The sequence below is a fragment of the Sceloporus undulatus genome, chromosome 3 (assembly GCF_019175285.1).
Source record: "Sceloporus undulatus isolate JIND9_A2432 ecotype Alabama chromosome 3, SceUnd_v1.1, whole genome shotgun sequence".
In the NCBI taxonomy this organism is placed as follows: domain Eukaryota; kingdom Metazoa; phylum Chordata; class Lepidosauria; order Squamata; family Phrynosomatidae; genus Sceloporus; species Sceloporus undulatus.
Window position 1 is genome coordinate 163,468,843 of NC_056524.1, and position 15,016 is coordinate 163,483,858.

Below are 15,016 nucleotides of genomic sequence, written 5' to 3' on the forward strand. Positions count from 1 at the left end.
TTAATAAGAGACCTGTGTATCCATTATACAGTTTTACAGCTAAAGGGGAGGAAAAAGGGTGAAAGACACCTTAACCCCATCCCGCTCTGTTGATAGGTTTTGTGGTGAAGAAAGGAGGGATGGTGGAAAAAGTTGTAGGCACCTTACCCATACTTCCCATATGTGATATAATGACTAAAACAGTATTATTTTAGAAATCTTATATGATGGGGTAAATATAATGTAAGTATAATTACAGTAATTAATATCAAATTGCCACCTTAAATATAGGCTTTGGAGAAAAAAGATGCTGAGTCTTTACCTTTAAGTAAAATATAGGATCCCATAATTAAAGGTTTATTTCCATTGTAAATAAAATAAATGTAAATGTATAGGATGTATGGCTTCTTTTGTGTTTATTATTCTTTATAAGCCCCCTTATTCACATTGTCATTTACATTCCTGTTGATACAGGGTTGGAACATAGTAGACTGAATGCCATCTGACTTATACTGGGTTTTTCATATATTATCTTAGTAACAGTCACAGCAACCCTGTTACAAAAGACAAAAGCATTATACTTGTATTACAGATCCCGTTCGATCTTGGAAGCTAAGCAGGGTCAGCCAAGGTTAGTACTAGGATGGGAGACTGCCAATAAATACCAGGTGCTGCAAGCTATATTTCAGAGAAAGGAACTAACAAAACCACCTTTGAGTACTCCTTGCCTAAGAAAACCCTATGAAATTTATGAGGCTGCCGTAAGTCAACAAGCAACTTGAAGGCTCACCAACTTGGAAGCATCTGAAGAGGGATTAGACAAATGCATGGAGAAGATGTCGATCAATGACTAACCACTAATAATGCTGCCTTTCCCCCCCCCCCCCCCCCCGCTTTCTAAATCACAGGCAGTATGTTTTTGAATACCATTTGCTAGAGAATACAAGCAAGAGTAAGCTATTGTGGTCATGTCCAGCTTGAAGGCTTCCTTCAGATAGCTGGAAATTGAATGCTGGCCTACACAGAACTTTGGACTGATCCAGCATTGCTCTTTCTATGTTCTCACATTCTCTAGACCAATTAACTCCCTTCTGAAGTACCATTTTCCCATGAAAGAAAAAGGTATGTGTGGTTTACATGCATATGTTTGAGTGCATATGTTTCAATGTAAACACTCACACACACACACACTTTTTGAAACAGATAGTATTTACTTCTGACTGAATAATTCATAGATAAGACTTCATAGCTAAGATGACAGTGTAGAAGTATTTTGCAAGGTCTGTGAGTTCTATAGCACAGAAGGCAGGGAAAGAACTTGTGACCCTCCAGATTGTTGCTGGATTCCAGCTCCCATCATTCCTAACATTTTCCCCTACAAGCTGTAGTTGATGGGATTTGGAATCCAGTATCTGGACCAATTTGAGATATAAAGGCCATTTCTATTCTCCTGGGGGGAAAAAGGGACTGAATGCCTCCTCCCAAAATTTTCCAACATTTTTCTAGACTTTCACATATCTGGGAGAAGGTGACCAATTTTCCACTCCTCTTTTATAAGGTGAGGAGGAACTCCTTTCCACATTTACTTGACTGCCAAGAACAGTGTTGCCAATCACCCTTGAAGGAAATGCCCCTGAAAATCCCCCAAACGCCCCCAAATTCTTTCACTAGCTCCAGCATCTCTCTGTGTGCATTGCATCGGGGGCATATACATTCAGCGTACCTCCAGTGCTGATCTGGAACAAATCTCAGTGCCACATCTGTTTGTTATAGATGGAAAATAAATCAGGGGACAGCTTTACAGGAACATCATGTCTTCATCTGAAAAGGTCCTCAGGAAAGAGGCGGAGAACATCTGCAAGAATACCATTCCATACCATCTGAACTGAGGACAACCACCACAACATCTTGATGAAATGAAGGGCTTATGACTAACACCATCATGTCTGTCTGTCTGTCTTTCTTTCTTCTGTATGATTTTTAACACAGTTGCCTGATGAAGAAGCCACTAAAGCTTCGAAAACTTGCAACACATACAATGTATATTTTGGTTGTTCCAATAAAGGTATCACTCTTTGGTGGCTTTTGGATGACACTGTACTTTGCTATATGACCAACACGGCTACCCTTGGATATGTTCCCACAGAAAAGTTACTTTTGGAGACCACAATCACAGGCCAGGCTGCAGGGAGTGGAGGTCACCTCTGGAAGCTGTAGTCCCCCCCAAAAAAAGTAACCTTTCCATATTCTGGCATGACCAGAGCATCTGCATGTGTACATGTTTCTTTCTCCATGCTTACTTTGCAGGACCTTCTGCCTCATCAGTGCATCTCCAGGGAGTCCTTGAAAGCATATGCTGAAAGAACCCTTTGTGTGTTAAAGTCTTAAAGGGATCTGTAATACAAGTGTAATGCTTTTGTCTTTTGTTACAGGGTTGATGTCACTGTTAATAAGATAATGTATGAAAAAGCCAGTGCAAATGGGGTGGTGTTTGAACATCTATGTTCCAACCCTGTATCAACAGTAATGTAAATGACAACACGGGTTTGTTGTTGTAAGCCACCCACAAGTTGATCTCAACTCATGGCGACTCTGTGGATGAGATATCTCCAAGACTATCTTCTACTATTCTTCTTAGTTCTTGCAGATTCATACCCATGGCCTCCTTAATGGAATCCAATCATGTAACGTGTGGTCTTCCTCTCTTTCTCCTTCTCTCCACCTTCCCTAGCATTTCTAGGTCTTTTCTAATGAGTCGTGTCTTCTCATGACGTGGCCAAAGTATGAGAAAGCCTCAACTTAATCATCTTGGCTCCCAGTGAAATCTCAGGCCTGACTTGTTCTAAGGCCCATTTGCTTGTCTTTTTGACAATGCGAATAAGGGGATTAATAAGGAATAATAAACATACAAGTATGGAAATAAACCTTACAGTGGGAATAAACCTTTAATTATGGGCTCTTATATTTTATTTAAAAGTAAAGACTCGGTATCTTTTAAAGGGACCACAGAAAGGATATGCTGAAAGAGAAGTATGTGTATCAGGGGTTATTTACACTGTGAAAATAATCCAAAGGATGAATCAGGTTTAAATCTCTGCAGTTCGCACACATGCCAAATGCATCCGATTAATTTTGGAGGAAGGCTGCCAAAAAACCCCACTTAATCGGGGATAATCTATATTGGGGTTTCCCTGAGTTTCTTTTTAAAAGATCTGCATTGTTGGTAGTGTGAATAACCGATGCAAACAGAATAGAGCCAGGATAAAACAACACATACCAAAAAAGGAGAGGTTCTGAATGCATTTGCATCATTGGCTCCATCTTTTATTTGTACGTGTGAAGTACCAAACTTGCAGAGATGTGGGTCGATTCAATTCCATAGTCTGAATAACAAACAAACAAAATGCATGAGATGATTTGCACAGTTGTGCTAAAAAAAACCCTGTGTGAACGACCCCTTAGTCTTAACGTTGCCACCTTGAATATCTGTATTGCTGCCTTGTTTTTCTACATTGGGGAAAAGGTGGGATATAAATAAATAAAATAACAATAATTAAAGGGAGGGAAACATCTTCTTTGAGTTGCAAATGGATGTTAAATTTCCTTGACTTTGAAAATCTCCCAGTGACTGCAAAAAAAGGGGGAAGGTGCCATCCTGCAGATAGCCCTCCCTAACATCTGATCTGAGACCAGAAACACAAAATGCAGGCCTAGGAGTTTATCAGACAGAGGCAAATTGCTGAAATCCCACACAGAAATGGGATTTAAAAGTCTGGGGGGGATGCAAAAGCGGGTTGTTTCTCAGATGTGTTTGTGTAGAGGAGAAATAACGCAACATTAACCTGAATGAGAAGTTGCCAAACCCCACTCTTTTTTACTATCAGCTGTTCCCAAAAGTAAAAAAGAGCGGGTTTTGGAGACTTTCCAGTCAGGTTAATGTGGCGTTATTTTGCTTTCATGTGAATGTTGTCTGAAAGTCTACCCACTTTTGCGGGGTTTTTTCCACTTTTTGTTTGGGTTAACACCCGATGTTGTTTGAAAATTTACCTGCTTTCAGTTTAAATTCAGTTTCTGTACAGGATCCGTCCTGTGTGATAAACTCCTATGACTTACATCTCCACATTTTTACCCCTCCTGTTTGTCTGACGAAGAAGCTGGTGCGACTTGGAAACCTTGCGACGTGCCATTGTGCCATTTTGGTTGGCCCCATAAAAGTATCCTTGTTTGATGGTTATTGGATTCACTATGTGGCCAACAGGGCCACCCTTAAATAAATTAAAGAGACGTGTGAGCTTTCAAAGATATAGGCGGGTTACAGACGGCGCTCAAGCGGCCGTTTTCCCACCGCCGCCATTCGCTGTGGAGGGAAGCCCCAGCAGCCAGACCGTGAGGCTTCCTGGCACAGCGAAAAAGGAGTGCCGAAATGGCGCTCCTTATCAAAATGCGGAAGTGGCGCCGCGAGGGGCGAAGCGCGCCCTTGCGGCATCACTTCCACCGCGATACGTCTGGACGCTATGCGTCCAAGACGTCAAAATGGTGGCGCCCATGTGGATGGGCGCTGCCATTTACGACGCGCTCTACGCGTACTACGGAGAAGGGCCGTGAAGAAGGCAGGACCCTTCGTAACCCTCAGTCCTTCCTAACCCTAGTATGAGCAGAGCGCGTACTTTATGGCGGTCTGTAACCCGCCATAGTCTGTAGAACCAGTATGTAGAGAGCTCTTGTAGCGCCTTTGAGACTCACTGAAAGAAAGAAATTGGCAGCATGAGCATTCCTAAACCTCAGTCTACTTCCTCAGATGCATTTAGTAAGCAAGGGCCCAAACAGACAGGCCAAAATAAAGCTGCTTCAGGCCACTTTGGAGGCATGCTGTTTAAATGACACGTGCATCTTAAGCGGCTGGAAGCCGCGCTGAGGCTGAGGACTGGAGCGCAGCTTTAGCAGGGCTTCCAGCCTCTTAAGAGATGCTTGTGTCATTTAAACAGCATACCTCCAACATTATTTATAGCTTTATTTTTCCCCCTTTCAGGCTTTATTTATTACATAGGCTTTATTTTATTTATATTATTTTATTTCATGGCTTTATTTTGCCCTGTGTGTTTGGGCTTTAATTATTACATAGGCTATATTTTTAATATTATTATTATTATTATTATTAACCTTTATTTATAAAGCGCTGTACATACAATCTTTTTAATTGGACGGTTCCCTGCCCTCAGGCTTACAATCTAAAACAGGGGTAGGCAATCTTTTTGAGCCGGGGGGCCGGGTTGCTGTCCCTCAGACAACTGGGGGGCCGAAGCCAAAAAATAAATAATTAAATAATATTTTTAAAAAATTAAATATATAAATAAACCAGGACAAATGTAGGACAAAATTTTCAAATGGAAGACACTTTTTTTAAAAAAATGGAGGACACGCGAAAAAAATTGCTGATTTTTTAAAAAATGTTAATATAAATGCATGTTTCTGAGGCTTCTATAGACAATTGCCCCCCAAAGGCCCCGGCGGCAATCGGCAGCAGGACCGGGCTGGGGCCGGTCCCAAGGCCTTGCCGGGCCGCGGGCCGCAGGTTGCCTATCCCTAATCTAAAAAGACATGACACAAAAGGAGAAGGGAGATTATTGCCTTTTGCTTTGGTCAGTTTGTATAAAAATGATATATAGTCTCTCTCTCTCTCTCTGTGTATATATATATATAGGCTCTCTTTCTCTGTGTATTTATATGTATATATGTGTATATATATATATATATATATATATACACATACACACATATATATATAGGCTCTCTTTCTCTGTCTATAACTTTATAGCTTTCTGTTTGGCCCGTCTGTTTGGCCCCTTGAGCTTCTAAAGGTGGTAGTAAGGTCCTAAAGCGCTGCCTTTTTTGAGGAGGAGGAGGAGAGGTCTTTGTAGACCAAAGTGATTACAAAGTCCCCTCAGCTGGGCCCTTCTTCGAGCCCTTCCTTCCTTCCTTCCCTCCCCTCAGCAGCCCCACTAACTTTGCAGGACTGGGACCCCAAAGATAAGAAGCCAGGAGGGAAGGAAGGCAGCCCTGAGGGAAAGGCGGCGGCGGCGGCAGAAGTCGGGTTGGCGCCTTAAATTCCGGCCCTTTCCCCCTGAAGCAGCAACAGCAGCCGCCCAGTCCTTTTCTTTTTCTTGGTCCCTCTCCTGGGGCCGCCCTTTTGGAGGAGGCTCTCCGTCCCTCCCTCCCTCCCTCTCTCTCGGCCCCATGGAGGAGGAGAAGGAGGGGAAGGAGGAGAAGAAAGAGGAGGAGGAGAAGGGGATGCTGTGCGGACTGCGGGCGGGTTGGGGGCGCAGCAGAGCCGCAGCCGGCCCGGCGGGGCAAGGGCTTTGCAAGGAGGCGAGGGGCTGCAGACACAGCCCCCCTCGGAGCCCCAGCCAGGAGCAAGAGCTGGAAGCTCTGGAGGGAAGCTGGGATGGAGCCGGGGGGCTCTGGGGCCAGATAGCTTCCCGAGGAGGAGCTGCTGCTACTACTACTACTACTACTACAGCTGCTGCTGCTACTCCGAGGCGGAGAAGAAGGGACGAGGACGGGGGCTGCTGCTGTTGCTGCTGCTCCTGCGGGGAAGACAGGGCAGCGCTGGCCCCTTCTTCCTCCCCTTCCTCCTCTGTGGCGGGGATGGCGGCTCCTGCCCAGGGCTACTCGCTCCCGGACCCCAGCGGAGGCGGAGGCGGAGGAGGCTCCAACGGCAGCGAGCGCAGCGCAGACTCCCCTCTTGCCGACCACGAGCCCCTCGGACCCCCGGCCTCCTCCGCCGCCGCCGCCTGCAGCCCCGAGTGGGGCGAGGAGAGGTTCCGCGTGGACAGGAAGAAGCTGGAGGCCATGCTCCAAGGTGAGACAGGGAAAGCAGGCTGCCCCATAGGGATACCTAGGAGGGTACTTCCCCCATTGGGGGATACTTCGCCATAGGGAAGGCATACTTGGCCGTAGGGATATAAAGGAGGATACTTGGCCACAGGGAAAACAAACTTCCCCATAGGGATAAATAAGAGGGTACTTGCTCACGGGAAAGGCATACTTGGCCATAGGGATACGTTGGGGGATACTTACCCCCCAAAGGAGGATATTGGCCCATAGGGATGCATTGGGGAATGTTTTTCCATAAGGAAAGCATACTTGGCCCTAGGGATACATGGGAGGATACTTGGCTCTAGGGAAAGCCTACTTCCCCATAGGGATGCATAGGAGGAGACTTCTCCCATAGAGATGCATTGGGAGATGCTTCTCCATAAGGAAAGCATACTTGGCCCTAGGGATAGATAGGAGGAGTCTTGCCCCTAGGGAAAGCCTACTTCCCCATAAGGATACATAGGAGGATACTTGGCCCTAGAGCAAGCATAGGGAAAACAAGCTTCCCTATAGGGATGCATTGGAGAATACTTCCCCACATTGGGGGATACTCATCCCTAGGGAAAGCATACTTGGCCATATGGATACATAGGAGGATAGGTTTGTTTGGGGGTTTTTTGTGGGTTTTTCAGGTTATGTGGCCATGTTCTAGAAGAGTTTGCATCTGGGGCTGGCATCTTTAGAGAAAACAGGATATTTGGTCCTAGGGAAAGCATATGTCTCCATAAGGATACATAGGAGGATATTTCCCCATAAGGATACATTGGGGGACACTTGCTCCTAGGGAAAGCATACTAGGCCATAGGGGGAAAATTCTCTATAGGGATGCATTGGAGGATTCTTGCCCATATAGAGCATATTTGCCCATAGGGATACATTGGGGGATACTTGCCCATAGGGATACATTGAAGGATACTTGCCCATAGGGAAACATTGAAGGGTACTTGCCCATAGGGATACATTGGAAGATACCCATAGGGAAACGTGGGTAAGTATGTAGCGAGATCTTGTAGCCCCTTAGAGACTAACTGAAAGAAAGAAGTTGGCAGCATGTGCTTTGCCAGACTCGTCTACTTCCTCAGATGCGTTAGGCAAGCATGGTTTCTCTATGGACATGTCTGATTTTTTCCATAGGGAGCTGCATTTCCCTCTTAACAATAGAATCCTATGAGCAAGTATGGTTTCTCTGTGGGCAAGTACTGCCATTGGTTTTTAGTACCTCCTCCCCTTCCAAGGCAGTGACCCTATCACAAGGTTTTCTTGGGAAGTTTCTTCAGAGGGTGAGGATTACAGTTGCCCTCCTCCTGAGGCTGAGAAAGTGTGACTTGGCCCAAAGTCACCCTGTGGGTTTTCTGTCAGAGCTGAGATTTCAACTCAGGTCTTCACTGAGTCATAGTCCAGTGCTCAAACCACTCTGGCTCCTCTTGTTATTGTTTTTGTTTTAGTTTCATTCACTCTATTTGTGGCCCCTGTTTTGGGCAGCAGTATGAGGAGGGTTCTGGGCAGAAGATGTGAGTCGCCCTCCTTGACACATGGCAAGGGGGGCGGACAACAAACTACACTTCCCAGAATTCCATAGCCTTGAGCCATGGGAGTTAAAGTGGTATCAAACCAGATTATTTCTGCAGCGTGGGTACAGCCGTCGTTTTATTCCACTGACTCTCATAACTTGCTCTCTCCCACCAGTCAGGATCCACTGCCTTACCCTGGGCGACTGGCTGACAACAGCTCCCCAAACTAATCCCTTGGAGAATGGAAAGCTGGGGGTTGCTTGCTATGGGTTTACCCCAGGCGTGTGCCAGCAGGGCCCTTTCCCAAAGGGAAACAGTTTGATCACACATCAGGGGCAGACCCATGGCAAGGAACAAGAGAGGGGTATCCCTCCCTTGACTAGGTAGTTTTCTTAATGACTTCAGAGCCCCAAACAATTGTTGTTGTATGCCTTCAAGTCATTTATGACTAACAGTGACCCTGTCTCGGGGTTTTCTTGACAATATTTGTTCAGAGAGGGTTTGGCATTGCCATCCTCTCAGGCTGAGAGAGTGTGACTTGCCCAAGGTCACCCTGTGGGTTTTGCTGCTTGAGCAGGGGTTCGAACCTTGGTCCCCAATCACAGTCCATTGTTTAAACTGCTACACCATCATGGCTTTTCATGATAAGTCTCTTCAGAGGGGGTTTCCCATTGCTATCCCCTGAGGCTGAGAGAGTGTGACTTGCCCAAGGTCACCCAGTGGGTTTACACTACCAAGCCAGGACTCAAACCCTGGTCTCCAGAGTCTTAGTCCAACATTCAGCCACTGGCTCTTGCCTCAAAGAATAGATAGATTCAACCATGCATCTGAGCAAGTAGGCCCAAGTCTAGGAAAGCTCATATTCTCAGCTTCTTTCTTTCAATTAGTCTTAAAGGTGCTACAAGATCCCTCAGGGTAAAGAATAGATGAGGTGTCCTTGGACAGCCTTGATTGCCCAAGATACTGTAGCTCCCAGGGCCTTTGAGGGCACAGCTGGCAAAGAGTAGTGGATGCCCCTGTGTCAGTTGCTTAGAAATTCTCCCTTCTGGTTCTGAGGAAGGTGTCACTCTTTCAGACACTACTGGGATAAATTACTACGAGAAGTTGGCCTTGTGGAGTCAGGATGCCGTAGTGGTTTGAGCATTGGATTATGGAGTTTATCACACGGGAGGAATTTATCTTAATTTCGAATGAAAAGAAAGTGGAGCCAGAACGCATTCACGTGAATTTGCCAGTTAAGTGAATTTACGTAAATTCGAATTGCATTCGAACTGACTTCCTATTGCCCCAAAATAGCTTGCCATTGCCCGAAATTGCATGTGGTAGTCTATCACGCAATAACGTTAAACCCCATGATTGCGTTTGGATTGCCATTGGATTATACTTCCAATTTCCCTTGTCTGATAAACTCCTATGACTCCCAAGACCAGGGTTCAAATCCAATTTTGGCCATGGAAGCCCACTGGGTGACCATACTTAAGTCACAGTCTCTCAGCCTCAGAGGATGGCAGTGGCAACCAACACCACCCCTTTGTCAAGATAACTTCATAATAGGTTTGCCATAATAGGTTTGCCATCCCCCAGAGGGATCTTGTAGCACCTTTAAGACTTAAAGGCCTGTTACAGACTGCCAAAATAAAGCTGCTTCGGGTCTCTTTGGAGGTATGCTATTTAAATGATGCATGGGTCCTAAGAGTCCGGAGGTCACGCCAAAGCCACACTCCATTCCTAAGCGCTGGAGTGCAGCTTTGGTGCAGCTTCCGGATTCTTAGGATGCATGCATCATTTAAACAGCATACCTCCAAAGAGACCCGAAGCAGCTTTATTTTGGCAGTCTGTAACAGGCCAAAGGCACACAACAAGAAGTTGGCTTTGACCCAGTGGATAGGAATGGACTCTCAAGGGGTACTGGTGGGCCAGGGGGATGTCTGCTGAGACAGAGAGGCTGTGCCTGCCAGATTGTGATAGAATATGATAGAGTTTCCAGCCACGTCTTCCTTTTCCCCATTTCAAACCAAAGTATTTTTTTTTTTCCTTTACCTCTCTGTCTATTCTGGGAATGGAGGCTGCTGCAATTTGATGCTTCTGGGATGCCTCAAGTTCAGCCTCTTCCCCTCCCTGGAAGTGGCTGCTAAAACACAATGCTAGAAAAAGTCTGCAGAGGAGACACTCTCGCTTGCTGTTTTCTCTCCTCCCATCTCCCATTTTTCCTTCCCGGCTTGTTTCCCAAATTCATCCGGTCCCAGATGTGTTTAAACTTTCCTTTCTGCAGATGTCAGTGTTTGTAGCCTCTGCTCCTTTTAGGGGGGAGGGCTGGAAGTGTTTCACTCACTTAAGGCTGCTAGATGCATCCAGAAGTGAGCTTTAATAGATGGCTTGTGATAAATGAATATTTAATTAGGATTTTCTTGGGGTTTTTTTGTGTCTTTGCTTTGTTTTATTAAAAGAAGACACACTTTAACACAGACAAAAGTTGGTTTCACAGCATCCTTGGGGCAGTAGGTTTTACTGGCATAATCTTGGCTCTGCTTTATTAGCTTTAATTATGAAATCCTTACTTTGGAATGAATGAAACTCAGCGCCAAGTGATTCACCAGGTTTTAGGTCTACAGGCAACCTTTTCAGTAAAGACAGGGGTTTTTGGCTCATCTAGCATTTTTGGCATGTGAATACTGTATCACAAGCATCTGTGGCAGCAGAAACATTTAGAAATGATCTCAAAGTGTCTGCAATATCTGTGCTCTGAGCTGATGTAATCTGGCCCATAGCCCTGCCCCATGCACAAACCAAACAGAATATTCTTCTGGTGCTATACTTTTCTAACATAAGGAATCAGTTTCCTCCTAATCCTTCTCTGTTGTTGACTTGTTTTATATGTGGGTGTAGCAAAGGATTCTGCGACATAGGATAATATGTGCTGCCAAGGTCTCTTGAACTTAGTTCTCATCCCAGGCAAATGGATGTCACCCCAGACAAATTGACAGCATGATCTGTATTTGAAGCTTTTAATAACTGTATGATAGTACCATCTTTGCTTGTGATGTGCACATGGAGCTATGAACCAGCATGGAGTAATGGTTGGATCATTGGACTGCCACTGAAAACCTGGGTTTGAATCCCTGCTCAGCTGTTGAAACACACTGACTAGCCTTGGGCAAGTAATACTCTCTCAGTCTCAGAGGATGGCAAAAATTCCCTTTGGACAAATCTCGCCAAGAAAACTCCATGATAGGTTTGCCTTAGGATCACCAGAAGTCAGGAATGACTTGAAGGCACCCAACAGCAAAGTACAGAAGGGGGAAAAGTTTGACGTGTGAGCCTCAAGTGGCCCCTAATCCGACGAGGCTCCTTTTATAGCCCTAAAGCTTCCATCTGCACTGGCAGAGAAGGCTAAATGTTTCACAAAAGTGCAGTTCCCAGAATTCCATAGCATTGAGCCATGGCAGTTGAAGTGGTGTCAACCTGGGTTATTTCTGCAGGATGATTCAACCTAAGTCACCTTTGAGATAGCTTCTCCATCATTACAGATCATCTTGTTATGGAGCATAATAATCTTCGTATGAAGCTTCTGGTATCTCTGGGTTCTTTTGCACACTGTTTGGAGAAACTGTTCTGCAAAGGAAAAGTCAGTTGTATTGCACAAATAAACTTAAAAACCCAAAAAACATGCATATGATGAAAAGTGCATATTGGAAAATGTTTGAGGCTGAGAGCTGATTGTTGCCCCGATTGTATTATATTGTCTTGCTTGAAATCAAGGTAATCAGTTACTTACAAAATATGTACTGTGAGTGCTTATAAAGGCAAATATATGGATTAGAAATGATTAGATAGGCACAGTAGTTGCGTAACAAATTGAGCTTGTAACGGTCCTTCAGTTTTATTGATGGAAATCAGAAATAACATTACATTCTCCTTTATAGATTATGTAGAAGAAGAGAGATGGGGAACATGAGGCCTTCGATGTGTTTTTGGACTGCAATTCCCATTATTCTCATTATTACAATGCTATCTAGGTCATGCTTCATTACAGTGCATCAAACCCTAGAATGCTACACTCCCCCCAATTCTGATATATCTGATAATGTTGACACCAAAAACAAAACAGAGTAAAACAAAGAAATCAAATCATACTTTTACTGAATTGAAGGATGTGTAGAAAATCTGGTCTCATGTTCATTGTTCTTGTTTACATGGTTACTCTTTCCATATATGTGTGTGTGCGTGTATGTGTGTTTATGTTGCCCATGTGTAGGCGTCACATTTGGAATGTTCTATTCCAATGGTCATACCACAGCTTTTTATCACTTCACTGAACTTTGGGTAGCAGGAAAGTGGTTGGTATGGCTTGACCATAATGTTTGGAATTTCTTTCAAATTAGATTCAGTCTCCTGGGGGTAGGTTAATCTTTAAGCAGTTGATATTTTGTTTTGCTGATAGAGTGATTTTGGTATGCAGCTGAACAGAGAGTTCACAGTGCTTACTATAATTGGTACAGTTCAGCTTTAAATCTGAAGATGTCTGTTAAAAAGGCAGAAAACTATTAGAAAATAATAATGGGGTGCTTGTGGGATGGCACAAATTGCTGAACTGCAAATTGCTGGTTGATTAGGGAAGAGTTGAATAGAATTCCAAACTGACGGCAAGTTTGAGACCTATCACATTAGATATGTTTGCCCATCATGGTTATTAAAAGAATCCAAGTAGGGCTGAACAATTGAGTTCAGAGGTAGTAAATTCTTAGTGAAGAATGTGGAGCTTTCATTAGAACCTTTTAACTACCTAGACAACTGCCATTCAGTATCAACTGCAAGTCCCATTAGCCCTAATCAGCATAACCTGCGGTTAGGGGTAATAAGAGTTGTCATTGTATGTCTTTGTGTCATTTCTGACTTACAGCAACTCTAAAGTGACCCTATCATAGAGTTTACTTAGCAAGATTTCTTCAGATGAGGTTTGCCATTCCCTTCCTCTGTGCCTGAGAGCATGTGATTTCCCAGGGTCACCCAGTAGGTTTCATGGCTGAGCTGGGAATTGAGCCCTGGTCTTCAGAGTCATAGTCCAGCCCTCAAACTACTATACCATGTTCTCAGTATTTCAGGCCTTCTATTGCATTCCTGTAAATTAGACAACATGTTCTCCATCCTAATAGATTATTTGAATGAAGAACTCGGTGTTGAGTGTGGAGCCTCTTTGGTTCTTGTGGCTATCTTATCATTTTGACATTGGACAACATGGATCATGATATCCTTCTGGCCTATGCTCTGGAGGCACTACCTTGTAGTGGTTCCACTTCTCACTTTAGTGTAGAGAAGGAGGTACTAAGATCTGGATGTGGGGAACCAATTGATCTAAATAAAGGTGTGTAAAGTGTCATCCCTTGAAGGAGTAGTCCCCAAACCTTTTTGGACTGCTGTCCCCTTTTCTCTTGGGTGACGTGTATGGAGTGGGCGCGCTGTACAGAATACAGAAATAACTAGAGTAGCTTACCTGGCATGATAGGGATAGATGCCCTTTCACATCAGTCCTATATTAAGAGTAGAAGCTTACCCACAGCTCTGAGGGAGTAGATTCCAGATTGTGGGAGCAACACAACAGAAAGCCATCTCCTTCATGCCTTTCTCAAGCAGGACTCCACAGATGAAAGTAGTCCTAAGTGAACATGTCCTTAACATCTTAGTATTTAAATAGGTTTATAATGAGACAGAGCATCCCTTGGATAGTCAGATCTCATGCTGTTTGTGGCTTCAAAGTTTAAAGACAATAGCTTGAGTTGGGTGTGGAAAGCAATTGTCAAATGAAACAATGTGAAGTTAGTAGCATGTAGCAGTTAGCAGCCTAGCTATCTTCTGGATGTGTGTCTCAAGGACAATCTTGAAGTGTAGTTATGATGCACATACGAACCACCGAAAACTGCCTTTGGAGTATCATGTACCATTGGTTTGTGTCCTCACCTCCAAGGTTGGCTTCTAAGGCTGGGAGGAGGCTTGACTCTTGTCATGCTCCCCAGAGGGTGGCACAACACTTTGTGTAGTCCTTTAACAAACTGCTCATAATCAGTAGAGAAAAGTCTTATTCATTCCACATGTAGAGTACTAACACGATGTACCACTGTGAGATTTTCCAGGAGGAGAAAAATGGCAAATTACCCAGTTAAAATTTATCATATATAACTAGAATGAGCAACTTGCTGGACTCTGGAGGACTTCATTACAAATATGTTGCAAGCTGGAGGGCCTTGACTAATTTGAATAATTGCATAGTGGAATGCGATTCAACTAATTTGATCAGCATACTGCTTTATGACCATGATGTATTCCAAGCTGTGGGGAACTTACTGGCATTAATTCTGTATTAGCACTGTATTATAATTCTGTATTAAATTATTATCTCAGGGGAAAAAAATCTGGAGCAGGCCTTGTGTGCCATTGGGAAATTTTACTATATAAATATACAAATCTTGAACAATCAGCCTGTATTTATTGAGGGCTAGGGGTCAAAGGATTGCAATAGGAATGTGTGAGCAATGTCACCCAGAGAAAACATGCAGCCCATGCGCAATATATTACTTGTCAATGTAAAATGCACTAAAGAAAAGCAAAATGTGGATACCATTGTGCTCTTGATTTACTGCTGGTAATTGATGGAT

General features: G+C 44.1%; 1 protein-coding gene across 1 annotated transcript in view; it reads left to right on the forward strand.

Annotated features, from left to right (window-relative positions):
- Window positions 1–6,213: 6,213 nt before the first annotated feature.
- BICC1 (BicC family RNA binding protein 1) overlaps window positions 6,214–15,016 on the forward strand; it is a 146,052-nt gene continuing 137,249 nt past the window's right edge. The window contains exon 1 of the mRNA XM_042459679.1: window positions 6,214–6,838. Within this exon, the coding sequence (XP_042315613.1) occupies window positions 6,214–6,838 (625 nt within the window). The remainder of the gene's footprint in view (window positions 6,839–15,016) is intronic.